We start from the raw sequence: 26611 nt of genomic DNA, 5'->3' as shown, positions 1-26611 counted from the left end.
CACCACATAGGCAGCCATCTACTTTGCTTGGTGTGGCTGGCTTGATCACCTCTGAATCATTAATAGCACAGGACACATTTTTTTATACTTCAGAAAACTGGAGAGAGGAGGGGAGTTGGGAGGGGGGAGTCCATCTTCTTACTAGGAACCCCCAATACCTGATAACTGATCTAGTTACAAAAATCACAGTTCTGTCTAACTTAACCAGCTGTATGTCCTAGTATTGATATTAAGTCTTCTCCTTAAAGCACAAAACACTTCTCATTTTCCGTTTTTCAGCACAGAGGGATTGAGTACACTTGTTACCAAGAGCAAAACCCAGAGTCCAATTTGAAGACCCCGATTTTCACAACATTTTCAAACCCTCTAATCAAGCCTTCTTTCTCTTATCCATATTTTCTCTCTTGCCTCTCTGCTTTTTCTTTCTCTGTACAGTTTGTCGTAACACATGAAGAAAATACTTTTAAACGCAAAGAGAAAAATGGATGGTAATCTACTACAAATGACCTCTTAAAACTGAGACCATTCAGTCTGCTTCTTTGAACATACAAAATTGTTTCTCTCTTCTGAAATACTCCACAGCACAGAGATGAGTGTATTCAGATATAATTTCATGTGATTACCCCACAAGAAGAGCTCGTATCCACAACTCTCTATCAGGTCTTGTTAAGCACATAAGTGAACTGCCTTCAAGTAGACCCTGTCCATCAAATCTTTATTTTTCTTTCATGAAGAGTCTACCTTGCAGGCAAACTCTGGTAATGTTGCCTCCCTATTAAAATAGCAAGAAAGGAAAGTTTGAAGTTGGGAGAGATCTGGAAGAATCTTTTTTTTAAAAAATAAATTTATTTATTTTATTTATTTATTTTTGGCTGCATTGGGTCTTTGTTGCTGCATGCGGGCTTTCTCTAGTTGTGGCGAGCAGGGGCTACTCTTCATTGTGGTGCGTGGGCTTCTCATTGTGGCAGCTTCTCTTGTTGTGGAGCACGGGCCCTGGGTACGCAGGCCTCAGTAGTTGTGGCACATGGGCTCAGTAGTTGTGGCTCACGGGCTCTAGAGCACAGGCTCAGTAGTTGCGGCGCACAGGCCCAGCTGCTCCGTGGCATGTGGGATCTTCCCAGACCAGGGCTCGAACCCGTATCCCCTGCATTGGCAGGCGGATTCTTAACCGCTGTGCCACCAGGGAAGTCCTGGAAGAATCTTTGTCACAAAAATTTGTCCTACGTCAAATATATTTCCTGAGGAAAAAAAAATCTACAAAGCAGGATCCAGGCTCCTTGCATCCTATGGCTCTGTCTCCTTGTATGAACTTGGAATCCTCTGTTAGAACCTCAGTATCTTACCAATACACGGGGGAAGAGAAAGAAAGTACAGAGGATCATATGAGGGTTGGGCATCATTTCTACCCACATTCCTTCAGTCAAAATTCAGTCACAGAACCAAACCTAACTGTAAGGGAGGTTGGAAAATGTAGTCTAGCTGCATACTTAGGAGGTAGAAGTATAACTTGTGGTGAACAAAATGCATTTCTACCTTATTCTCTTAACTGAAAGCAGCAGTGCCAGGAAGAGTTGAAGACATGATGATTTAGATACTGGGAGAAAGTCCAATATCACAGGCTGACCAATGTATTCCACACATAATAGGCTGGAAGACAGTGGCAGAAGAGGCAGGCTTAGAGGAGATAGAAAAGTGTCCAGAGGACGGGATGGGCACAGTGACATAAAACCTATGAGCAAACATACTCAGAATTTCAGACACGGAAGCAGCAGGAATTTGGGAATTCAGTGATCAGTAGTAGAGCCAAGTCACTCATTTAGTATTTAGAAAATGTGGGGTTTGGAGGGGAGGATAAGATTAGGGTCAGATAAGAGCTAGGATGAAATAACCAAGAGCTAGGAATATTATAGAGATGGGGCCTGGGCACAAGGGTAGACAGTCAAGGCAGATCATTTGTGAAGTGACTCCTTCGTAACCAGCATGGTGGACAAGAGCTGTTCAAATTCCTCCTGTCCGAGGTCAGCTTTGGTCCTGGAGCAGTTCAGAGACTACAGATAGGGTCAGCTGGGAGGAGAGGCACATGAGAACCTGCTAAGCCCTTCCATGATCTACCCTCAAATGTTACCAGTAACCTTACTCTGCTTCTGGGTCCCAGAAAACAACCCTAACTAACCCTATCTTCCTCACAATGTCCTGGGATGAAACAGGACCATTGAATCAGTACAAACCCTTCAGAGCATAAAGCAAATGCCCCTCTCAGAGTAGGGAGGACCTGGGACAGCATATTTGCTTACAAGTGAGAAATAATAATAAAAGTGACAGCTGACATATACAAGACACAGTTCTGGGGCTTTAAATACATTTAAACACTCAATCTTGCCAAAAATCTTTATTACTCCAATTTTACAGATTAAAAACTGAGCAATACAGACTTATGACTTGCTCAAGTAAGTGGCAGAGCTGGGATTCAAAGAGGTCTGGCTACAGAATCGATCACCTCAGTTACTATGCATACTGACTTTTTTAGAAAGTCAAATTTGGCCAAAATTTTTTTTTTTGTTGCGGTACGCGGGCCTCTCACTGTTGTGGCCTCTCTCGTTGCGGAGCACAGGCTCCGGACGCGCAGGCTCAGCGGCCATGGCTCACGGGCCCAGCTGCTCCACGGCATGTGGGATCTTCCCGGACCGGGGCACAAACCCGTGTCCCCTGCATTGGCAGGAGGACTCTCAACCACTGCGCCACCAGGGAAGCCCTGGCCAAAATTTCATATCACATTTTGCTTGCTTAAAGGAGGTGTCAGCAAAGATACTTTCTTGCACTTCCCTCCAGAGATCTCATCTACCATTTTGTTTCCAGATAGCTGTCCTATCCTTTTGGAATGAAGACTGAGTCATGGATCTCCAAAGAATAAGTCACAGACAGTTCACTTCCTCTCAAAGAACATACACAAATATGCAATAACAAGCTCTGAAGTCTCGTATGTCACAAATAAATGACTGCAGAATAAGAAGAAACCTTAGGGACCAGAGTCCCACCCATTTTAGAGAAGAGAGGCTAAGTAGCTTGCAAAATGTCCCTTAGGAACAAAAGCAAGTTGTCCTAACTTCCATGGTAAAAATACTTGCCTCCTGACTTAAGACCACTTATTTTCTCTACTCAGCATAAGGGAATCATAAGGGTTAAGAACCAGAAACTTCAGATTGTGATATGTGACTGCATTAATTCTTTGGTTGCTAGAAAGACTATGAAAAAGATAAAAGGGTTCAACTACACAGAATTTATTTTCTATGAAATAAGAAATCCAGCATCTTATGTAACTAGTCAGGAATTATACAGCCATATGTTCAGACATTTATTCATTCATCCCAGCCTTTATCCCAGCATTTATCCATCTATCCATTCAGGCATTTATTCATTTATTTGCTAAAGTATCCACTCATTCCAAAATACCTACTGAGACAAAATTTGTCTCAATCCTGGGTTTTTTTTAGCACTTTCAGTCAACTATTTTTCTTTCTGCTTGGTTTTCAGATTTTGTTAACAAGCCCAGTGTATGGGATTCCAGTACATTCCATTATAAAATTATCTTAAATATGTTTGGGGAATCAGAATCAAGCCATTAATTATGGAACAGTTCGCAGCTTCCATCCATTAATTCAAAGTAAAGAGGACTATTCACTTAGGAGTATTTCCTTTGTTCCTCAGGGCCTCATTTTTGACCCCAAGGTGTCTTTTACAGACCACATGCTTGGTCTCAAGCCAAACGTGGACAAGGTTCAGTCAACAGTAAACTGCCTTCAGTACCAAAAAAGTACTCAGGTTTCTGCAAATTGTGTCTATGAGAGTTTAAGGCCTTTGTTGTCCCTGTTGAAAAGTACACTCTTTACTGTGACAAAGACATGTATTCTCAGTTTTCTTGGAGGACAGTGGAAGAGGGATCCCCATATCCTGCTTCCCTATCACCACCAACTGGTTAGTGTTGTTTGTTCAAACATTGCAATTTTACCTTCTGCCCTAAATAATCCTACTTAACGACCCAGGGTTCTTGGAGCTCTAAGAAGTCTAAAATGATTTAGTTCAGCATTTGATGCTGTACCACCTGAGAACATTATTTTCTGATGGTAATAAGGGAAGGAACTACTCAGGAAAACAAAGCAGGATGTTGAGGTGCCAACATTCTGAATATGTTTATTCATGTTCGGATTTACGGATGCAAAGTGTTTTACATGCTACAAATGTCTGTTAAAAACAAGTTGTTACAAATCAATAAATAATACTAGCTACAAGTATTCTCTACTGTAAACAGAATAATAAGCAGAAAATAAATAGATGCAACTGCTTTGGTACACACGGACATGCGTTTTCTGTCATAAAACTGATAAGAGCACTAACATTTTTAGTTCTTTGTAGTATTTTCCCTTGAGATACAAGTTTTCATTGCACTCGTCTTACCAGTTCAGGTTGGTAGCATATCAAAGAATTACTGGAAACTGGTTTTCTACTGGGGTCGGGGAGAGGGCTTATTTTCTGCCACGTGGTCATTTATATCTTACAAATGAAAAAGAAGCAAGGTACAAAAATTAGTGTGTGTGATATGTGCTCAAGGTTGGGAATACTGATTTGTATGAAAGGTTCTTAACCAGCTGCTCATCAAAATCATATATAACGGCCATTAAAAACTCCCTTAGCTAGCAGCATGGAAATCATTGGCTTGGTTCTTCAAAGAGTAGACAAACAGAATTCCTGGATACTGTTTCCATTCGGGTTTTCCAGTTCGTATGGTTCCAGCTGGCGGTATTCAAAAGTCACACGATTTACATGTTTTCCACTGGAGACCATGCGCAACACGGTGTTGTCACAGCCAATTTTCATCTGGGCTATAATTCACGGAAAAAGTAAAAGTTTCCCAGCAGGTTAGAAAGGACACAGTCAAACCATTTCTGTCCACGAGATCATTTAAACACGAAGAAAGCAAGGGGATGTAGCGTCCTCTCACGTACTCAAACCAAGCATCTGCCATCAGGCGAAACGTGTTTGTTCTCATTCTTATAATGTACAGCTGACCTTGAACGACGTGGGGGGTGCGTGGGGCGTTAGGGGTGAGGACCCTCCCCACAGGCGAAAATCTGCCTATAATTTATAGTCTTCCCTCCAGAGCCACGGTTCCTCCAGATCCGAGGTTCCACATTCTCGGGTTCAACCAACCTAGGATCGTGTAGTACTGTCGTATCTACTATTGAAAAAACTCCGCCTGTAAGTGGGCCCCCGCAGTTCAAACCACTGTTGTTCAAGGGTCAACTGTATAATTAATTGTAGAATAGTGAAATTAAGCTCAGCCTTTCTCCTCATGTGCAAGAACACTGTTAGGCAAACAAAACTGGCTGCAAAGAGGTAAGAAGATATCTCCTTGTGCTTTTTATGTTCTCTTACCTGCAAAGCTTTGGTGGTGAAGGCAGAGGAAGGCAAGCATCCGACCTGCTGCACCTTTGCTCTAGTTGTGTCCTGGGGGGCGGGGGGGGGGGGGCAGTGCCGCCCTCTAGGGACAGGTTGGGAATTTGCAGAGGCAGGTTTTGGTTATATCTGGGGGTGCGAGTGGCATTTAGTGGGCAGGGCTGAAGGATGGAGTGTATTGCGGGACATTTATGTAGACTAAAAATATCACCTATTTATTATTTTCTGAGCCTCAGTAATAATTCTGTTTTACATATAAACAAAAATATCATTTGCGTGGTTTAGACATACACTAAGTATACTCATTTTTGTTCTATTGTTCACCTGTATTTTTATCTCTAATTTTTTTCTGTACTTCTTATATGGAATGGCTTTTGATATCCTTACTTTTCTTAAATCCAATCTTATTCATTATTTTAATAAGCATCTGGCAACAGTTATGTATCTTCTAGTACAGATGTGCCTGAGCAGTTATATACTGAAACTGTGTGTGTGTTTAAGGCATTCTTCAAAAATCTTTTTTCAGGTTTATTGAGGTATAGTTGCCAGAAATTGTATATATTTAAGGTGGACAACATGATGGTTTTATATAAATATACATTGTGAAATGATCACCATAATCGAGCTAATCAACATTCATTACCTCACATAGTTACCTTTTTTTTTTCTTTTCATTCCCCACTCCCCTCCCTTCTAGCAACCATCTGTTTGTTCTCTGTACCTGTTTCTGTTTTGTGAAACTCAGCATTTTTATTAAAAATTACTTTTGTTTTATTTCTTCCGCCTCAATCTGGTTCCTGAGGCAAGATTTATCTGCCCTACAATAATCCTTTCTGCTGTTTTAATTTTCTCAATCTTTTTTTCCCCACGTTGTCTCTATAAGGCCTAAATTCTGAGAAATGTTATTAACCTTGTATAACAGGTACTTCACAAACATGCACCTGGGTTTAAATGAAGTAAAACAGCCAGATAGAGTTATTTAGGTAAAAGTCAATTTGGAGACATAATAAATATAAACCCTATAATTGTTTTAATATAAGCACCAGGGAATCTAGACTAAGCTTCTGTGAGGAAGTCCAGAGTTAATTTTTTAAAGTTTTTAAAATAAATTCATTTATTTTTGGCTGTGTTGGGTCTTCCTTTCAGTGCACGGACTTCTCACTGCGGTGGCTTCTCTTGTTGTGGAGCACAGCTCCAGGCATGCAGGCTTCAGTAGTTGTGGCACGTGGGCTCAGAAGTTGTAGCTCGCTGGCTCTAGAGCACAGGCTCAGTAGTTGTGGTGCACAGGCTTAGTTGCTCTGCAGCATGTGGGATCTTCCCGGACCAGGGCTCGAACCCGTGTCCCCTGCATTGGCAGGTGGATTCTTAACCACTGCGCCACCAGGGAAGTCCCTAATTTTCTTTAAGTTGTTTGCAAGGCCATTCTTTTCTGATCTTACTCTGAACTTTAATCTACATAACGTGACTTATTTCCTTTAGTTAATGCGCATATCATTTATTATTTGACATAATTCCTAATACAATCCATTGTAAAGGGCAGGATACCTAAGAGTTCTTCATTGTCTGAACGACTTAAGAGGGGCTCATGAAAACATGGTGAATTCAAGAAAAAAGTGAAGTCTAAAATGAACCAGTGAGTCAGATAATTCAAGCCTTCACATTATCTTAAGATGGGTTTCAATTATCTAAATAATACAGGCAAAAGTGGTTTTTTGGCCTTAGCCACACCCTTTGAAATCAAGTCATATAATTCATGCACCAAAATTACTATGGCTTCAACTATCTAAATTTTAAGGCATGAGTGTGCTTCAGTTCTTAATCTAATCTTTTTACCCAGCTCAAACGCAGCTCCTCACAGGTGCTCTCCATCAGCCTGGAAGGATCCAGTGCCTCTGAGAGCACACACAAAGGGAGAGAAGCCATGATGCACTGGTTTAAACCAGGGCTCAAGTGTAAATTAGTATAAACTAACCCTCAAGCTTTTAGCAAAGTGGGTTTTTAGAAATCTTTTCCCTTGACCTGTGTACATTAATTCTATTTCAGAGAGATTTTGTTTATTAAGTTCCCAGCATTAGCTCAGAGAGAGAAAATACTGGTTGGCAGACCTGGCTTTAATTAAAACTGGTAACAGCTGATCAAAAGGCTGTCTGACTTGCAGCTTCATTATTTAGTTGGTTAGTGATGTGTGCTTAAAAAGAGGAAGGGGGCTATGGTAAGGGATGAAAGGCTGTTCTTCTGTTTGACTTCTATCTCTTAAAAGATAATCACTGGTTCCTGCATCAGAAGTACAGATACAGGAGTGACCTTTACAGAAATGTTTTATGTAACCCTCTCCCCCAACACTTGGATTTCGTTAATTAATTTGGTCACTAGTCAGCAATTCCCACCCTCCTCACCCCACCCGAGCATAATCAAATGGAAAAGCTGCACTGATCTTTAACAAAGAAGACCTGATTCTGTTTGGCGAGAACCAGGTCTTTTATTACCCGTGACCACTTTTAGATCTCAGAATTTACCTCTGTTTTGCAGTGGTCTTTCAGAGGCTGGTGTTGCTGCTAGAAGTTGGGGACGTTCAGCAGTTCTGAGAATTTCTAATAAAGCGTATCACCTTCTAATGTATCAATATTTACTATGAGTAATACACACACATATGCATATGTATGGTAAAGTTATTTAGCTATTACTTCATTTTTATACTATTACTAATTGACGATACATCCACTATTTGAACAACGGTTTTCAGTCAGTAAAATCTTTAGTCTCGAGAGGAGGAAAGCAGGGACCTTCAAGAAGGTGGACAGAGCACAGAACCAAAAAGCTTTGTCTTTTTCATAGTCGTACTTAGGGCAAACCTTAAACACGCAACCTTGTTACTTCATAAGTTTTTCTCCCAGTGTCAGATATTGTGGTCATGCATTCTTGATACTGTGCTTGGGCTCAAATGCAAAACCCTCACAGTTGCTCAATGTGCAAAATCGAAGTTTTTTTGGTGGAACTTGCCCTCCCATGTATAAAAAATTTGAGGCATTTTATTTAAGGAAACAATCTTAATAGGCACATAAATAATAATCAAAGAAATATCTTACCAGGGCCGTGAAAAGGATAGCAGAGATCAGCTAAAGGCATCATCTTGGAAGGGTCGAGTCCAGTTCCTCCCAGCAGCTCCACAAAATCTCCTATTCCCACACAACCTGCTGAGGACTTCTAAGAGAATAAAGCAGCAGAGGAAGATGTATTTAAACCAATTAAGGAAGTCAAACCATTGGACCAATGGCAAGTTGGTGAATTCAGTCAGCTGTAGACATCCTGGCAGCGCCATTTAATTTAACATCCAGGACTCTGGGAAGTAAGACTTTTTAAAGAAAAAAAAAATCATAGGAATTGCTTTTCTAAATCGGTTGAGTAATCATTTTAAAAAATGTATGTGCATTTAAAAAACATTTTTTTATAAGCTCAAGGACTAGAATGATGAAACTGGAATCTGTAAACTCCATATACAATATATGAAAATTGAATCTGAAAATGCTTTGCTTTTTAAATCATTTGGACATACACAATGAATTATTTGAATTTCTTCATGCATGCAGTCAGAGTTTTGTTTTTTTTTTTTGCGGAATGCGGCCCTCTCACTGCTGCGGCCTCTCCCGCTGCGGAGCACAGGCTCCGGATGCGCAGGCTCAGCGGCCATGGCTCACGGGCCCAGCCGAGAGGCACGTGGGATCCTCCCGGACCGGGGCACGAACCCGCGTCCCCTGCATCGGCAGGCAGACTCTCAACCACTGTGCCACCAGGGAAGCCCTTTCCTCTTCTTTATAAAAGACTTTTTCTGCTATTGAGACAATTCTTATCCTTTCTACTGATAAGGATTTAGACTAGTTATAGGAATATTAAAAAAAGAAAAGACCCCTCATTTGGGGCTCAAATTAGCTAGAGTTACCATCAACTTTCTCCTTCCAACTAAAATAAACTTATTTCAAGCTACTCAAAATAAGTGTGTAGTCTTAAGACTTTGTGTGATGCACTGTAACCACCTTTTTCTGCTTCCCTTCATCTTTTCCACACTGTGTCATCCACGGCAATTCCTGGGCTTCACTTTCCCACGCAAACAAAGCAGGCCCCCTCTCAGCCCCAAATGTCACCGTTTGGGCCACCCGTTTCCCGCGATCAGGGCTGGCCTTGTGATCGTGCCACCCGCGCCCACAGGGCTCACACTTACAAGGCCTAGTGCTTGGTTTAATGCTCTGCTGTCACCATTTTGAAATTCCTAATCATTTAAAAATAAGGCCCCTGTATTTTCATTTTTTACTGTCCCCCCACAAATTATACAGCCAGTTTTGCCCGTGATCCTCTTCTTCGTGAGACGTAGCCATCAAGAGATCTAGCGGAATGTGGCAAGGTGCTTAGAAGCTAAACAGATAGACCACACTCCATAGGGACCAAAATCTAAAACAGAGAATGCAAAACACACACATACATCAGCGCACACAGTCCCACATTTGGAAGATATTGAAATGCAGCTGGAACTAAACAACCAATAGAAGATAACACAACAGCAACTCTTTGACTAATGAAAGGAAGCAGGTGTGGGCATATATATTTAAAGCACCTACTCTGTCCTGGGTTCTATGCTTAGGTATTTTACACGTAATTTCATCAATGATGAAATAGAGGGTTAGTTAGCCCCACTGTGTACAGGGCTCATTTTCTTGTAGGAACAGTTGAATAAGCCATTTAGAGGTAAAGGGAAAAATATGTAATTGCCTTTCCCTTGAGTAGAGGGTGTCCAGGGGGAACATGTCTTAGACTAAACATTCCACCTGGTTCTGTAGTTTCCAAATTTCACAGGAGGAGGTGAAGGGGGAAAGGCAGGCTCAGGAGAGAGAAATGGGAAATAAGAAGTTGGGAAGAAATGGCAGCTAAAATGAAGGGAACAAAACCAAGAAACAAGGAGGTTGGGAGCACGTACTTTTTGGCGTTCAGTGACTTTCCTCTCCTCTTTCCAAACCTCTCAGCTGTTCTTATAAACAACGGCAGAAGCTGAGCTGTGTAGGGACCTCTGGGGTTCAGCTCCTCAACAGTAACCCCCAAGATTTCTTTGTTGACGTTCTATCTCCCTGGACCAAGTCACTCTCATCTCTTGCCTAGACTATGACAATGGCCTTTTAGGGGCACTGCTGCACCACTCTGGCCCCTACAGCCCATTCATCATCATTCATGGAAGCCAGAATGACCTTTAGGTAACCGTCTCCTTCCCATCGTGGACTTTGTCAATTACTTTGGTCATGAGGCCAGCAATTCCCAATCACTCTCACCCCACCTGAGCATAATCAAATGGATTATGTCACTTTCCTGCCTGAACCCCTTTGGTGGTTTCCCACTGAAAATAAACTCAAACTCTGTAATATTACCCGCTGGGCTCTCCACCCCCTGGCCCTGCCTGTCTGCCTGATGCTGTATGATACCACTCCCCCTCTACTTTTCCTTCTTTCCATTTCTAGAACTCAGCAAGCCCATTCCTGCCTCTGAGCCTCTGCACTACTGTTGCTCTGTTCCCAGCTCTTCCTGTGGCTGCTGACTCCTTCTTACCTATCACTGAAATCTCACTTTAAATGTCTCCTTCTCAAAAGATTTCTTTCTTGACCATCTCATCTCAAGTAGCTGCCTGCCCCTCACTCTACCCCCTTGTCCCCAGCCACCACTCTGCTTCATTTTCTGTAGGGCACTCACCACTATTTGAAATACATTATACTTTTGCCTGTCTCATCCCACTAGAATACAGGTTCTATGTGAGTAGGACCTGTTTTGTTCGTTGCTAATTTCCTGCATCTAGAAGAATGCCTTGCACATGGTAAGCACTCAAAGAATATTTCGTAAAGCAATAGATACCTAGAACACTGCAGACTTCACATTTTTTTAAGTGGTAAGCACAAAGTATACTCCTCGTAGCCAAAGATAACTATGGTAAGCACAAAGTATACTCCTCGTAGCCAAAGATAACTAAAGTGCAGATCTCTCAATCTATCACACTTGCCACCTTCTATATTAAACATCAAGAATGACATACAAAAAATCTCAAGCCTATAGGGCTAAACCAAAGACATCCACTTATCCTGGCCTTTATCAAAGGATTATTCTTCCACTAAGGTTCAACTTTAAAAAATAGGCACTGGCCTATGAAGTTAGGGCTTAAATGAAATCGGATTTACTGCTTTTCTCAGCCCTAATCCTATTTATTTGGTTTTTCACTGCAATCTTTCTGATTAGGAAGTATGACTATCTTGGATGCCAGCAAATGCATGAGCTGTCTTAACCTAGGCATATGAGAACATAGAAGGAAATGAGGATGACTCAAAGGAAACAAGCTACCAGTGCAAATAAATGTGGTCAAACTCAGCACTAATCGTAAAATCCATACAGAAGTTCATGGGGGAAGACGTTGATGGGGAGTCTCAACTAATGTTTTGTTGCAAAATGTATGGAATTAAATGTAATGCGAGAAAACGCTTCAAAACTTTACTGTATTTTGCAATATAAAAATCCAGTTTTGTATTTTATGCTATGCTTAGCATTCCTGCATAACACAGTCTGTCAATGAGATACTTCCTTCATGTCAAAAGAAAATTCCAATAATCAGAAAAACAGCTGTGGAGATGACTCACACTAGGTTCTGCTAGGAGATAATTTTTGTAAAAGAGGCAAGTACAAGAGAGTTCAATTGTAATTATATGTCACAACTCTGCCAACTGAAAGCATTTCTAACATCACAAGAAAAGTATTCAAGTAGTCAGAAGAGGCACCTGAGTATGCAACTGGCAGTATAACGGAAATAGAAGAGGAGTTTATTAAAGCAGCGGGGGCAGGCTCGTGTGAGTTCTAACCGCCAAACAGAAGGACGTACTACACCAGTTCATCCACATCTGCCCTGTATAGTTACTTTGGCTCTGAGAAAGCTGAGGTCTTAGGAAGTGACTGGGAAGCAAGTAAGCAACTCACCTTTAATTGCAGACCATTTAAGTGTCCCAGGGTGAGATCAGATATTTTGATCACCACAGGATAAATGATGGAGAAGCTGCAGTTGCGATGCTTATGTGGCACGACCAGAGTAAACCTTCCATTTGGGGTCTGGGAGATGACATTGCAGGCTTTGTAGAAAAACAAAATCACATTTTCACTGCTTGGTATGCTGGGCTTTTATAGAAATTTATCTCATCCTTATTCTAAGCTCCTATTCATGGTCTAGGGGCTTGTGGCCCAGAAGAGAGTACTTATCACAAAGGTGATTTGGAGAAAGGAAGGAGTTGGGGAATAAAAAGCACCACTGATGTATGGACATTGTCAGGAGGCCCTGGCTGCAAGGGGACTTCTGACCGTAATCTCAGGGGGTCACCTTGTTTATAACACTCACAAGACATAAATTAATAACCAACCAAACAATACTAGCTGGTAGAAGTTCTAGGAACACTTCATTAACTAGGGTCCAAGTTCAAGCTGGGAGTCTGGAAGAATCAAGGCTTAAAGGTAAGGCCAGAACTCAAACCCTGTCTGTCTGAAACCTTTATTAACTGAACTTGGAGCTACATGTTACTTTTGAGATAATAAAGTGAAGAAACATTAAACTAGTTACAAAGTAGGCCGAGAAGAATACAAAGCAGGCTTATGTCTGATAAATATTTCCTGGGTGTTAAGTGATAAGTTGACTAATAGGTAAATTTTAAATGTTTATCTACTCCCAAGTCTTTCTGAAATTTTGTTTTGTATCTCAAGACTAGACTTACAATAAATTTATTCTTCTAGCTCTGAAACTAGAAGCATCAGAGTTTGTACTTTTTTTGGCCAGTTATGGGACAAAAGTTTCTGATTGATCAGACTATGTCAGAACTACCTTTTGCTTCCATCTTATATCTTTAATTACACTTAATTTCAAAAAGAACTGAAATTCCTTGATGATTCTAGAAGGTTTCTGATCTCTAAGCAAACAGGATATAGGAGAAACAGTTCATGTTGTCCTCTAGTGTTATTCTCCTCCAGTCCTCAGAAACAGCCATTTTGGGGGGCTTCTTTCAAAAAGCTTTTTTTTTTGTTTTTTAAAAACAAAATTTGGGAGATCAGTCTGTACATTATTTTTTGGCAGATTAGGTAGGCCCCATTCTTCAACCACATGAACTGTTAATAATACTATTGTATACAACCAAAAATGAATGTTTTCCTGATTTTTTAATAAACATTTTCCTCTTAATGGGGAAGAAATAATAAACAGATGAATGAACTCATTCTGATTAAGATAATGTGTTTTAGGCCTGGGCTATTCAGCTTTATAGCATCTATTTGTGTATCCACCAGAAATGAACTAAATTAGAGCAATGGGTTCAGACTCAGAAGGCAATGTTGAGGTCCTCTGGTCCAGCCTTCTGCTCAGGGCATGAAATCTGTCTACACATCCCAGATATGTAGTCTTTCAGCCTTCACCGAAATATCTGTAGGACTGCAATTTCATATCTGATCCCTCAAGCTTATCGAGATCAATGGAATGACTTGGAGGGATTAAAGTTTGTCACTGAATACATTGTAGTAGCTCAGGAGATCAGAATAAGACTGGAGAAAAAATAGAATTCCAGCCATCATAAATTAGTATCTTACCTAGCCTGGTAAATAAATTAAAAACTGCTTTGATTTTCATAATAATGAATTGGAAATATCCTTTAGGTCATTTCTAATTACAAAAGAATTTCCATTCAAATCCTTCCTCACTTCAAATTTCTTAAGTCTGTGCAATGATGCTACCTTTGAAAAGCATAACTGACACTCTCTCCCCCCAAGTCCTGCCTTCCAACTAAGAAGACATTTAGTCCACTTACGAAAGAGGTTAGGATCTGTCTTTATGGTTAATGTGAACCCATTTCCTGGTTCATGGACCCGGAAGAAGATCATGGCCACGTTCTGGGAGGATCTGATGCTCCTTCTGCTAAGACCACTCTCACAGAAATCTATGTACCGCTCAGTCATGGGGAGAGGGTGATCCTGGGAACTGGGGAACTTCTCCCCCTTGAGAATCCAACCATCAAATACCTTCCAACAAAAAATACAGACAAAGATGATCACTTTCATCAACTCCTGAAGTCACAGGTGTGTTGAAAAGGGGGAAAAGGTTATCCAGCCACGGGCCTTCGGTCATAAGTGAGGAATAGACAGCCCACACCCCCCCTGCACCCCCCTTCTATTTGTATATATTTTGACTGTGAGGGTTGTTTGCAAGTCGCATTATTATTTAATTATTGCTTTTTTCCCCTTTATAAACTCTAACATTTCCAAAGTAAATAAACTTTCTTATACTTTATCATTTCAGCCACCTTGGTAAATGAAACTACAGACGATATACATTTTTGTGTTGGTCATATTTTCCACACATCCTACCTTCAGAAGAATTCCACAGGAACATAATTTGGGTTTCAGTTTTTCTCTTTCCTCATTAAAATATGAACAAAATTTCTCAAAAATAGCAAGAGGAAAAACTGGGGCAGCAACTTTACCTACCTGCCGATGGTTATACACACCCATTTTCCTCATTTTTTTTACTCTTATCACATATTAAAATATCAAGAACTACTTTAACACTTAGACGATAATGGCTGGTATGCAAGTTTGGAATTTTTTCCTTCACTTGTGGAAGTTTGTAGTTGGCTGGACAAAAGGTCAGAGTCTATTGACTTTACTCTTAAAATCACCACAGGTCTCCAATTTAATGAGTCCAACCTAGTTCACGTTAGTAAAATTACCAGCTACAAATTATTTCACCAGATCAGTCCTCTTCTATGACGTTTGACAGGTTCCAAAATAATTCCACTTTGGGATTTTAATCATATTCATTTTAACTGTACTGGAGAAGTCCAGCATCCATCCCAAGCTGACCCGTTAGACTCATGGAGAACGGGGAGTGGGGACTTTTCCGCGCCTCCCACCTGCCTCAGACTAGATTCCTTCTCAGCAACCTTCCCTGCAGCCAGTGCCCTTCTGCTCCAAAATCAGGTCACCCAGGCATTGAAGACAGCGTCTGGGAGCCTGAAACAGCTCCACAGAGAAAGGGACCAGCAGGAGCAAGGCGGGCTCAGATCTCAGACATGTGAGGTCGCCTTCTAATCAGGACCTCGGGTTCGGCGGACCCGAGGGCTCGTACTAGTTGGTTTGTACCCCTTTTCACCTGCTCCCCATTGCAACACAGTGGTTCGCGCCACGAGTTCTAGTCTTTGGAAGCGCCCGGGACCGAGAGCGCACAGGGATGAATTTAAACCACTGCAAGACCAAGGCACTCGCCCTTCTGGGAGTGGGGCGAGGTACACGCTGCGCGGGGGTCCCGGACTGCGCCTCTCCCACTCCTGCACCACCGGAGCATCTAATTACGAGCGTCGCCGGCTCTCCACGCTAGGGCGCAGCGTCCTGGCCATGACCCCTCCCTTGCCCCGCGGCTGGGGCTGCGCCTGGCGGGGGCGCCTCACCTTCAGGAAGTCCCCGCTCTCACAGTCGATGGAGACCAGTTCGTAGTGGATGGTGATAAACTCCTCGGGCTCTGCGATGAAGAAGGCGGCGCAGTGCAGCTGAGGCCGGTCGGCGGTGAAGGTGAACTGGCCCTGGAGGCTCAGCATGTCCAGGCACCCTGGGGGGCGGGGGGGGGGAGGGCAGCGGGATTGGGGGTCCCGGGTTGCAGCCACTGTGGCGGCACCCGGGCAGCCCCTCTCCGCTCGCGCCCTGACTCCCAGCTTCGGCTGCGCCCCGCTCCCGCGCTCCGGGTGCGTCACCCCATCTCGCCCCAGTGCGACTCCTCGGACTGACCCTTAGCCATGGGAATTGCGCCCCCCGCGGTCCTCAACAATCCCCACCTCCCCGCTGCCCGCGGACGGACGCCAGCCAGGCAGCCCCGACTCACGCATAGCGCGGCGGTACAGCTGCTCCCCCGGCAGCTCCCGCTTCAGGTTGGCGCTGAAGAGTAGGAAAGGGTCGTAGTCCACAGCTTCCCGCAGCTGGCCAGGAAAATCAGTCAGTCCGCAAAAGTTCAAGGAGGGGGAAGGGGGACCAGAAGCAAGGCACCCTCCCTGCCCCGCGGCAAAGAGAATAAAGTGACCGGGTCAATGTCTCCCGGGTCCGGAGAAGACGGGAAGGTTTAGACCTTTCCCATCAGACCAGGGTATGCCCAGGGACCAGAGGGAAGGAGGAAGAGGCAGGGAGGAAGACCCAGGGGAAACCAGAGGAGAGGGGACACAGTAAATGGGAAGAAAGAGCTAACCAAAACATGTCTGAGAGCAGAGGCAGCCTGACCACCCCCAAGGCTGGACACTCACCACAGGAAGGTGTGATGGGTCAACCGGGTAATCGCTCACCTCCAGGTACCGGCTCTCCCCTCTTAGAGCCATCAGGCAGATCAGAATGAAGTGACACTGAAGTTTGAAAGTGGGAGCCATGCCGGCCTTGCCTCTGCAGCTGGTGCTTTCTGCTCCGCAGGTCTGGGCTTTGCTTCCCACGCGCTCCCCCAGGCTGAGAGCTAGAAGCTGGTAGGGTCCCTCTGCGGGTCTCTTTTATAGAGCAGTGAGGAGGGGAGGCTCTCTGCCCCTTAACTGATCTGAGCTCAGTAACCATGGGTTACTCTGTCTCAGTGACAAAGTGCTTGGTGATGACGAGGGTCCAGCTCTCAGCTGCAAACTTTCCGAGTGGTCCAGCGTTATTCACCGAGAATGATTTCAGACACTTACAACTTAGTGAATTAAAGTGTGAGAGAAAGAATGAAGCAAGGATAGAGAATAAGGGACGGCATTTTACTTGGTCGGCCACATGCTGAATTATCCTCTCCCATGGACATGCAGGGAATTTTTGGTTTTGCAAAGCCAAGTGACAGTGTTACCCACAGGCATAAAATACCCAAACACACACAACCTTATCATACAGACTTGTCACATAACCTTAAATGGAGCCATGTTGGAAATTGTCAGAGAATATAGTATTCATGCAATTGCTCATGCCTCTCAGGAAGAAACTTGAGGCATTTTCAGCTCCAAAGAGAAGCTGATTTCGCAGACTATGGCATTCATGTAATTCAAGCTTTCTTTCTGTCCCTTGGTCTTTGCTTTATCCTGGTCCAGTTTCTTGTAAGCTTTTCCTTAATAGAAAGCTAACTGTGGAGTCCATGGACTCCTGGATTTCAGCTGAGCTCTGTCACATAGCCTGAATATATATAGGATGGACACACTCCTGGGCCAGCTAACCGTGGCCATGACCTTAACATCCATCTGCACCACTGAAGATGGCGTCATTCCATTTCACGCCTTCGAACACCTGGATTACTTTCATACTCTGGTAGAAGGACCTGCTGAGAAGCTCTATTAAAACAGCTCATCATCAAATTTCCAGGGCTAAACAAATGACTTAGAGATGCAGGAATAAGTTAACCTTATCTTTGCTGATTAGATGAGAAGAGAATTGCTTCTCCTCTATGTCCAAAACTGTGGGAAATATGAAGATCTCCACCTTCAGTTTCCCCCCCCCCCCGCTCCAATCTCTGTGCTGAGCAAGGCCACTACAAATCCTAAAAAGAATCATGTTTTTACTTCTGCCTGACAGAAAACATGGTTACTACCCATAGCTTTCTTTACTATTAAAATTATTCCAGGGCTTCCCTGGTGGCGCAGTGGTTGAGAGTCCGCCTGCCGATGCAGGGGACACGGGTTCGTGCCCCGGTCCGGGAAGATCCCACATGCCGCGGAGCGGCTGGGCCCGTGAGCCATGGCCGCTGAGCCTGTGCGTCCGGAGCCTGTGCTCCGCAACGGGAGAGGCCACAACAGTGAGAGGCCTGCGTACCGCAAAAAAAAAAAAAAATTATTCCAAATAATAAGACCATCATATAGGGTTTTGACTCAAGGAAATAGTTCCATATTTAGTTTATAAATACTCAGAATGAAGCAGCCATTTGTCTAGTGGTGTCAGAACTTGATATTTTCATATTTAAGACAATTCTGAGCTCTGAAGGAGCTGCCTCTTAATTGTTTAACCTGAAGGCCTTCCTACCATAGTCCAACTTTGTAAACAGTCCTCAGACCACAGACAGCATGAGAGGAGAGGGCACCCAAATGTCATAAACACTGGCCACTATGTCCTTCTCCCCACCCTGGGACTCTTTGGATGTCTGAATTTTAGAGAGGGTATAAAGAAACCTGAGAGGAATAAAAAAAAGAGAAAAACAAATGGCTTAACCTCAACTGCACACATGCCAGGCCTGTCTCCAGAAAGAGCTGGGGAAACACGATGACAGAGGGGTAACATACTATTTTACGAAACAATCCACAAACTATGGTAGAAAAAGAATTTCATTCCTACCAAATCCTAGGTGGGGATATTCATGTGTTATTTTCACCAGTTTGGCAAATATCTACTAAGTCAGTGGAAACCGTGTTTTGTTTTGTTTTGTTTTGTTTAAATAAGAGTAACTAAAGGATGAAAATTAGAACCTATAGGGGAATAACAAGAAGATGGAGCTGGAGGACAAAGAGAAGAAGGTAGCCATTCTCTGTGAGCCGAAGTATTAAAAATGGGTGAGAGCGGGCTTCCCTGGTGGCGCAGTGGTTGAGAGTCCACCTGACGATGCAGGGGACACGGGTTCGTGCCCCGGTCCGGGAAGATCCCATATGCCACGGAGCGGCTGGGCCCATGAGCCATGGCCACTGAGCCTGCGCGTCCGGAGCCTGTGCTCCGCAATGGGAGAGGCCACAACAGTGAGAGGCCCGCGTACCGAGGGGAAAAAAAAAAAAAATGGGTGAGAGCAATGGAAGAGCCATTTGGATTAGACAGAAGAAAAAGTTTCTGGACAGTAACTAGGTCTATGTCTGAAGAAAAATTATTTTCATGGACCAATTTAGTCATTGAAACAATTAGCTTAATATTGTTTAACCAAATAGATTATTTTGAAATACGTTCTGAGTTAACTCAGAGTCCCCAAGCATGCTGGTTGGAAATTATTCCTATGTTCACCTCCATTCTCTGCACACATTTTAGTTTTTCTCCATGTTTTTCTAGACAGCCTCTCCCATGCTGATGTTAATACAATCCCTGATCAGTATATTTTAGATCTTAAATTATTGTTAGGAAGGGTTAAGACATCCTTTTCATTAGGTAAGACATTTTTCCTTTCACAAAGCCCCAGAGCAAATTGTCACTGTGTTAAGCCTGAAGGTCAAGGTGGCCACATGACACAGAGCCATATTCAATCCATGAACATGGCAGGGGTGGGATTTTAAAATTTTGCTGAGACTGAAGAGGTGCACATAGCCAACTTCTAAGCAGCATAAAGAGGGACTTTGTTGTCACCCACAGGGCCTATGACGTGATTATGAGAGCCAAGTGCAAGTTTGTGGAGGCTGCCAAGGCTTACACACTGCGGTGTCTGAAGCAGAAAGGGGACAATGCAATTCCAAATCTCTTTCTACTCTAGGGTCTGTCTTAAGATTCTCTTAAGTATTCCCTACATATAATAGTACACTTTTTCTTTTGTTAATCACTTGAACAGAGAACATTAGCAATACCTGCTCTAGAAGATCTTCCTTTTCCCTTTCCCGAGTGGTATGTTGGAAATGGGACATATGATTGAGTTCTTTAAGAAATAAAGATGACTGAATATAGCCCATTGTAATTAACCACCACCAACAAAAACTAGTTTTCAGTAAAGGGTCACATGACTCACCACAATGGCACTAAAAAAAAACCAACTAGTTTTCCATTTCTTTCAAGATGACTTGCTGTTTGAATGAATTTGACTATTTTTTTTAACGTAGCTATTATTTTTTTTTTGGTTGATTTAAAGTTTTAATTTCCTTCTTCTGTGGGGGAGAGTCATCATTTGGATTAATTTAGATAACCCACAGTAACTGGTAAAAGAGGGAGTTAGCCTACGAGAGAAATTCTTACCGATCTTTTTCTTTGCAGCGCTGCTGATTTATTTCAGGATGTTCTGCCAAATTTTCTTCAGTCCGAAATGAGGTTAATAACACCTGCAGAAAGGCTCCCTAAGCTCAATAGAATTTTGTGGTAATGTGAAATCCTAACACTGGAAATCAGATTAATAAAATATCTTTACTCCCAACTGTCCATGGAACAAATGGTTACTCACAAGCTCCCTGGGTAACTAGTGAAGGACAGCATCAATACAACTCATCTTTCTAGATGTTCACAACCTTAAGGACTTTTCTTTCAGTAAAATATTCCTGAAGATGATTTCTGTAGTATGTCCTAATCAGGTATGCCTCCCAAAATCCTTTTTATTTTTATTTATTTTTTTAACATATTTATTGGAGTATAATTGCTTTACAATGGTGTGTTAGTTTCTGCTGTGTAACAAAGTGAATCAGTCATACATATACATATATCCCCATATCTCCTCCCTCTTGTGACTCCCTCCCTCCCACCCTCCCTATCCCGTCCCTCTAGGTGGTCACAAAGCACCGAGCTGATCTCCCTGTGCTATGCAGCTTCTTCCCACTAGCTATCTATTTTACATTTGGTAGTGTATATATGTCCATGCCACTCTCTCACTTCGTCCCAGCTTACCCTTCCCCCTCCCAGTGTCCTTAAGTCCATTCTCTTAACGTAGTTATTTTTAATACATAAGTTTTCTTTTTCTGATGTGTTTGAGATCAGGAAGGAAGAAACTAAACTAGTTCCTTGGGGGGTCTAGTATAACTTGGCCTTTGAATGAAACTCTCACATGTCAGTGACTTTCAACTCAAATCCATTATCTCCCTTTGATGTGGTTAAGACGACCAGCAGTCAATAGAGGTTAGGACTTTTGGGGGTTGCAAGTGACCGATAGCGAACTGGAACTGAAGGGGAAGTTATTATCAGGATGGCTTGCAGAATGCTTGAGCAGAAAACAGGAGTCAGGAGCTACTTCCCAGTCTCTCTGTCTCAGGCTGCCTTCTCCCAACATCTGTAGCTTTTGTGGTGGTAAACCAGCCACCAGTAATGCCTTAGCTTTACAAGTTACCCTTAGACAAATAAAAATACTCTGATCCAATGTACTCATAATCCCCAGTCCACAGACTTAGTGGGAAAAGGCTCCGAGGCCAGAGGATAGGATCCAGTCATTCCATGACTGTTCTCATGACAGCCATATGAATGGGGAAGGGAGAAGCGGTTTCCAGAAAAAAAAGGAATGCTGGATTCACAAAATAATAGGTGTCTTCAAAATAGAGAAATAAAATAAAAACAAAAACCCTGGTTCAATGACTTCTTTGATCATAAGTTTTCTCACCTGTAAAATGGTGATCTACACTGGGAATTATTATAGGCATACCTCATTTAATTGCACTTCACTTTATTACACTTCACAGATATTGCATTTTTTACAAATCAAAAGTTTGTGGCAACCCTGCATTGTCAGACAATTATTAGCCTTTTTCAGCAAGAAAGTTTTTTGCTTTTGTTTTTTTTTGGCTGTGTTGGGTCTTTGTTGCTGTACACGGACTTTCTCTAGTTGCAAGAGTGGGGGCTACTCTTCATTGTGGTGCGCGGGCTTCTCATTGCGGTGGCTTCTCTTGTTGCAGGGCATGGGCTCTAGGCACGCGGGTTCAGTAGTTGTGGCGCACGGGTTAGTTGCTCCGCGGCATGTGTTATCTTCCCCGACCAGGGCTCGAACCCCTGTCCCCTGCATTGGCAGGTGGATTCTTAACCACTGCGCCACCAGGGGAGCCGAAGAAAGTTTTTTTGTTTTTTTTTTCTGCGGTACGCGTGCCTCTCACTGTTGTGGCCTCTCCCGTTGCGGAGCACAGGCTCCGGACGCGCAGGCTCAGCAGCCATGGCTCACAGGCCCAGCCGCTCCGCGGCATGTGGAATCTTCCCAGACTGGGGCACGAACCTGTGTCCCCTGCATCGGCAGGCGGACTCTCAACCACTGCGCCACCAGGGAAGCCCAGAAAGTATTTTTTAACTAAGGTCTGTACATTGTTTTTCAGACATAGTGCTACTGCACAGTTAATAAACTACAGTATAGTATAAACGTAACTTTTATATGCACTGGGAAACCAAAAAATTTTTATGACTCAATTTACTGCAATATTCACTTTATTGCAGTGGTCTGGAACTGAACCCCAATATCTCCGAGGTATGCCTGTATAGGAATTAAATATTATAATATATGCCCTTCAGAAAGGATAACCTTAAGTGTAGATATTATTAAATTATACCAATGATATTATATGTCTTTATCACTAGGGCTTTCCTTCTAATGATAATTTTATGAGTGCATGTGTAGGATATGTTTTTTATATTATTATTACATTAGAATGAATGACTTCATATTAGAACATTAACAGACTTTAAAAGCCATAGTTAGACAAAGAGAGAAATAAGTTGAAATATACTACAGAACTGCATTTCAAAAACTAGCTAGGAATGGGCCCCATTAAAGATGGTGCATTATACTAGATAGTGGCTTAGCTGCGACACAGAGAAAAATTGAAATGTAGAGAGTAGAGAAATTGATAAGATTGAGGAAAGGGGAAGGTTGAAGTTATAAAGCAGAAACAGAAGATAAGATAATTAGGAACTACCCAAAGAGAATAATATTTGATTCCATATCAGGGATTATTGAATGACGTCCTCTGTTAAGCCTTAGGGATACTGGGAATAAGAAAGCAACGATTTGGCAAGACTTCCAAACAAACAGTGATGATGGGAGGAAAGAAGAGAGATTAAATGATGTGCCCAATTATCACAATGAGTCAGAAACGAAGTCTAGGCTAAAAAGATCTCTCTCTATCCAGACAGGTAATCAATCCTCCTTCAAAGACAGCAACCCTGGACATTCACCCCCAAAATTATATTTTAGGTTTTTAAATTACTAGCAGCAGAAAGTGAGATGGCACAGGCCAAAGCAAGATGCTGGCAGATCAATAACTGCGAAGGAGATTGGGGGTTGCTCATGTTTCTGCAACGGCATCCTTGACTTTGGAGTGACATTGTTATCTCAGCTCCCTTCGGGCTTACTCTAAAATATGCCATGACTAACATCTAGCCAGTAGATCATAATGAAATGCCATTTAGTAATCCCTCACTGCCTGCATCAAAGGGAAAAGTACAGCCGGGTCCAGTTCTGGTGTGTTTGTCATTAGATAGTGGTGACGCGCATGGGCACAGAACATCAGCCTCTTCTCTGATGGAAGACAAAGGAAGTGTAAAGAGGCTCATTTCTTAGTGCCTTAGAATAGATCTAAAGGAGAAAAGTCTGCCAGTTACGTGGAGTGACACCAGAGGTTCTAAATAAGGAAAGCAATAGAGGAAAATGCAAGCAAGCAACGCAGCGGTGAGCTATCTGCGGTGCCTTCTTAGCTGACTTTTATCGGACCCCTGGCAGCGGCCAGCCTGCTCCTCCCCTCTGCCAACCCTTCCTTCCTCCCTCCTCCCTCCCTCTCTCCCTTCTTTTCCTCCCTCCCCTGCGTCCTTCCTTCCACACACTCTGAGCAACAGATTTAGCTGCTTTAGACTCATAACGTTTTACATATATGCCTGAAAGCCCTTACCATATTTTGTCATGACTTTTAGTATGTCTGTCTCCAATCCTAAAGGTACGCTCCTGAAAGCCTGCTTCTGCATCTCATCCATCTCTATCCTCAGCAAGAGCACACACACACCCACACCTGGCACTCCTGGCACTCCTGGCTGGTACCTAAAAGCAAATGGCAAAAGGGGCTTCTGCTCTTCCCATTTAGTTACAAATTAAAGAACTGTCACTGCTCAAATGTTAGCTGTCAACATCCAAAGATGTGACATCAACCAGGTAATGTGAAACCTGAGGAAAGGGAAGGGAGGAAGGGCTGAAACAGTTCCTGGAGTCGGCTCTGAAGACCACGGCCAGCTGTGTGGAGTGGCAGTGAGAAAAGTGGGGAGGGGTAAGGGAACAGGGCCGGGACTCAGGCAGGGCAGTGAGGGCACTCTGGGGCACAAAAACTCATCATCATGATCAACAGTATGATGCGGTAAAAGTTAAAAGGAAAACCGATGCCAAAAAAAAAACCCCAGGATAAACAAAATATCGAAGTCTTAGATAAAGACACCAGGGGTCTTAGTGGTTCTTCCTTTTGCTTCAGGCTCAGCACAGCACTGTGAACCTCCTTATAAGCAACACCCTGTGGGAGTAATCAAGGATTTCAGGGGGTTTATTCCGGTTTGCACGTGCAGTAGCTATAGGGTGGAAACAAAATGGCTCTGGATTAGGTATCCCAAGCCCCAGATCACTGACTGGGAACTTGGGCAAGTCATCACCACATCTCGAAGAGGGAGATGGGTGTAACTGTCAATGTCAGAGCAGGAAACAGATGGCGGCTCACAAGGGGGTCATTTGCGGAGCGTTTAATACAAGGACGGTACAAAGGTGTGGTCAGCATGCAGGGAAATCACCAGGGCGCACCGTCCCAGGACTAATAGCAGGGAGGAGCTGTCACCTAGCTTCCTGGGCCACAGGACTGGGAGGGGATATGGCCCGAACTTAGCGACATGCTTCTAATAAATTGGCAAAGTGACCATGAAATTTCTGAAGCTAAATTAGAAAAAGGCAACATGCCTTCAGCGTGTGTTCTCTCCCTCTCCTGGGGTAGCCCTGAGCTACCATGTAAGAAGTCCAGCTCCCATGAAGCTGCCATGCTGGAGTGACCATGTGGAGAGACCACACAGAGATAGAGGGAGACACCTGGGAGCCCCAGCTGTTTTAGTCCACAGAGGTTTTGATCATCCCAGCCCAGGTCGTGGATGTGTGGCTGAAGAAGCCCTTGAGGCAACCCCAGTTCTCAACCACCATTTGACTGAAAATCAGGAGAGACTCCAAGCCAGAACCACCCCGCTGAGTATTTCCCAAATACCCAACACATAGGAACCATGAGAGATAATAAATGACTGTTGTTTTCAGTCACTAAGTTTGGGAGTGATGTGTTATATAGGAAAAATAACCAATACTGGCCTGCCTTAGCTTGTTCTGGCTGCTATAATAGAATACCACAGACTGGGTGGCTTATAAACAGCAGAAATTTATTTCTCATGGTTCTGGAGGCTGGAAGTCCAAGGTCAAGGTGCTGGCAGATTCAGTGTCTGGTGGGAACCTACTTCCTGGTTCATAGACAGCTGTCTTCTTCCTCTGTCATCACATGGTGGAAGAGGCAAGGGAGTTCTCTGCAGTCTCTTTTGTAAGGGCACTAATCCCACTTATGAGGGTTCCATCCTCATGACCTAACTACCTCCCAAAGTCCGCATCTTCAAATACCATCACATTAGGGATTAGGTTTCAACATATGAATTTTGGAGGGACACTAACATTCAGTCTATAGCAAGGCCCTTTCCATTTATAATCTATCAATACATTTTTGAGGCCTTGACTTGGGATCTCCAAATGTCCCAGCTCTGTGACAGCCTTTGTCTTTGAAGCCCTTGAGCTGAATCACTATCTTCAAGGCATGCCCTCGTGCCCAGACAGCTACTTCTAGACTGAGTCAACATCTGTAAAACCAAGCTGGCTGGTGCCAAGCTCAGCTTGTGGGGCATAGTTAGTGGCTGGACAGTAGATGCTAATCAGCCTTGGAGAGACTGAACCCTGTGCCCCAGCCCTGAAACCAGCTTGCTCTTATCAGCTGGCTGTTGGAATCATGTATGAAAGATCAATAAACACTGCTCCCTCTAAAATGGTGACATTTTCCATTTTTAATAATTACTAACGTGCAAAGAGAACAAGATTCCTCTAAGGCATTTAAAGGGAAGGAGGCCATCTAATATTGAAGAAATCAGTTTTTGCCAATATAATAATTATACTGTAGATCCCATTCCTGCTTTTAAATCTCATGGTATAAAAACCGAAGTGAACACTAAACAGCTTTGGGTTAGAAAGTAAACATGCAGAGTTAACTGGAAGAGCTTTCAATGGCTAAAACTGGAACAATCTGAGTAGCAAAACAAATAAAGTATTATTGGATTATAACACTGTATAAAATAAAGTTCCCTGAGTCCATATTGATAGAAATAAATGATTGAAAAATTAATAAATGGGAAGAAGGGACGACTCTCCCATGCAAAAGCATTCCAAATAGTTTATGTCCATATGCTGCCATCAAGGAGGGGGAGCATAACTCCCCACTCATTAAGTGTGGGC

At 43.1% G+C, this 26611-nt stretch overlaps 1 protein-coding gene across 1 annotated transcript; it reads right to left on the bottom strand.

The window, feature by feature from the left end:
• Positions 1 to 4719: 4719 nt before the first annotated feature.
• CRHBP (corticotropin releasing hormone binding protein) lies at positions 4720 to 16901 on the bottom strand (the record flags this gene model as incomplete). The annotated part of the gene is made up of 7 exons (XM_082651087.1): positions 4720 to 4877; positions 8538 to 8655; positions 12445 to 12593; positions 14307 to 14517; positions 15942 to 16099; positions 16370 to 16463; positions 16821 to 16901. The coding sequence occupies 7 exons, from the start codon at positions 16899 to 16901 to the stop codon at positions 4720 to 4722; spliced, it is 969 nt and encodes a 322-aa protein (XP_082507213.1).
• Positions 16902 to 26611: the final 9710 nt, after the last annotated feature.

This window comes from Grampus griseus (assembly GCF_964374135.1).
Source record: "Grampus griseus genome assembly, chromosome: 3".
NCBI classification, from domain to species: domain Eukaryota; kingdom Metazoa; phylum Chordata; class Mammalia; order Artiodactyla; family Delphinidae; genus Grampus; species Grampus griseus.
This window is presented reverse-complemented; position numbering and strand designations above follow the sequence as displayed.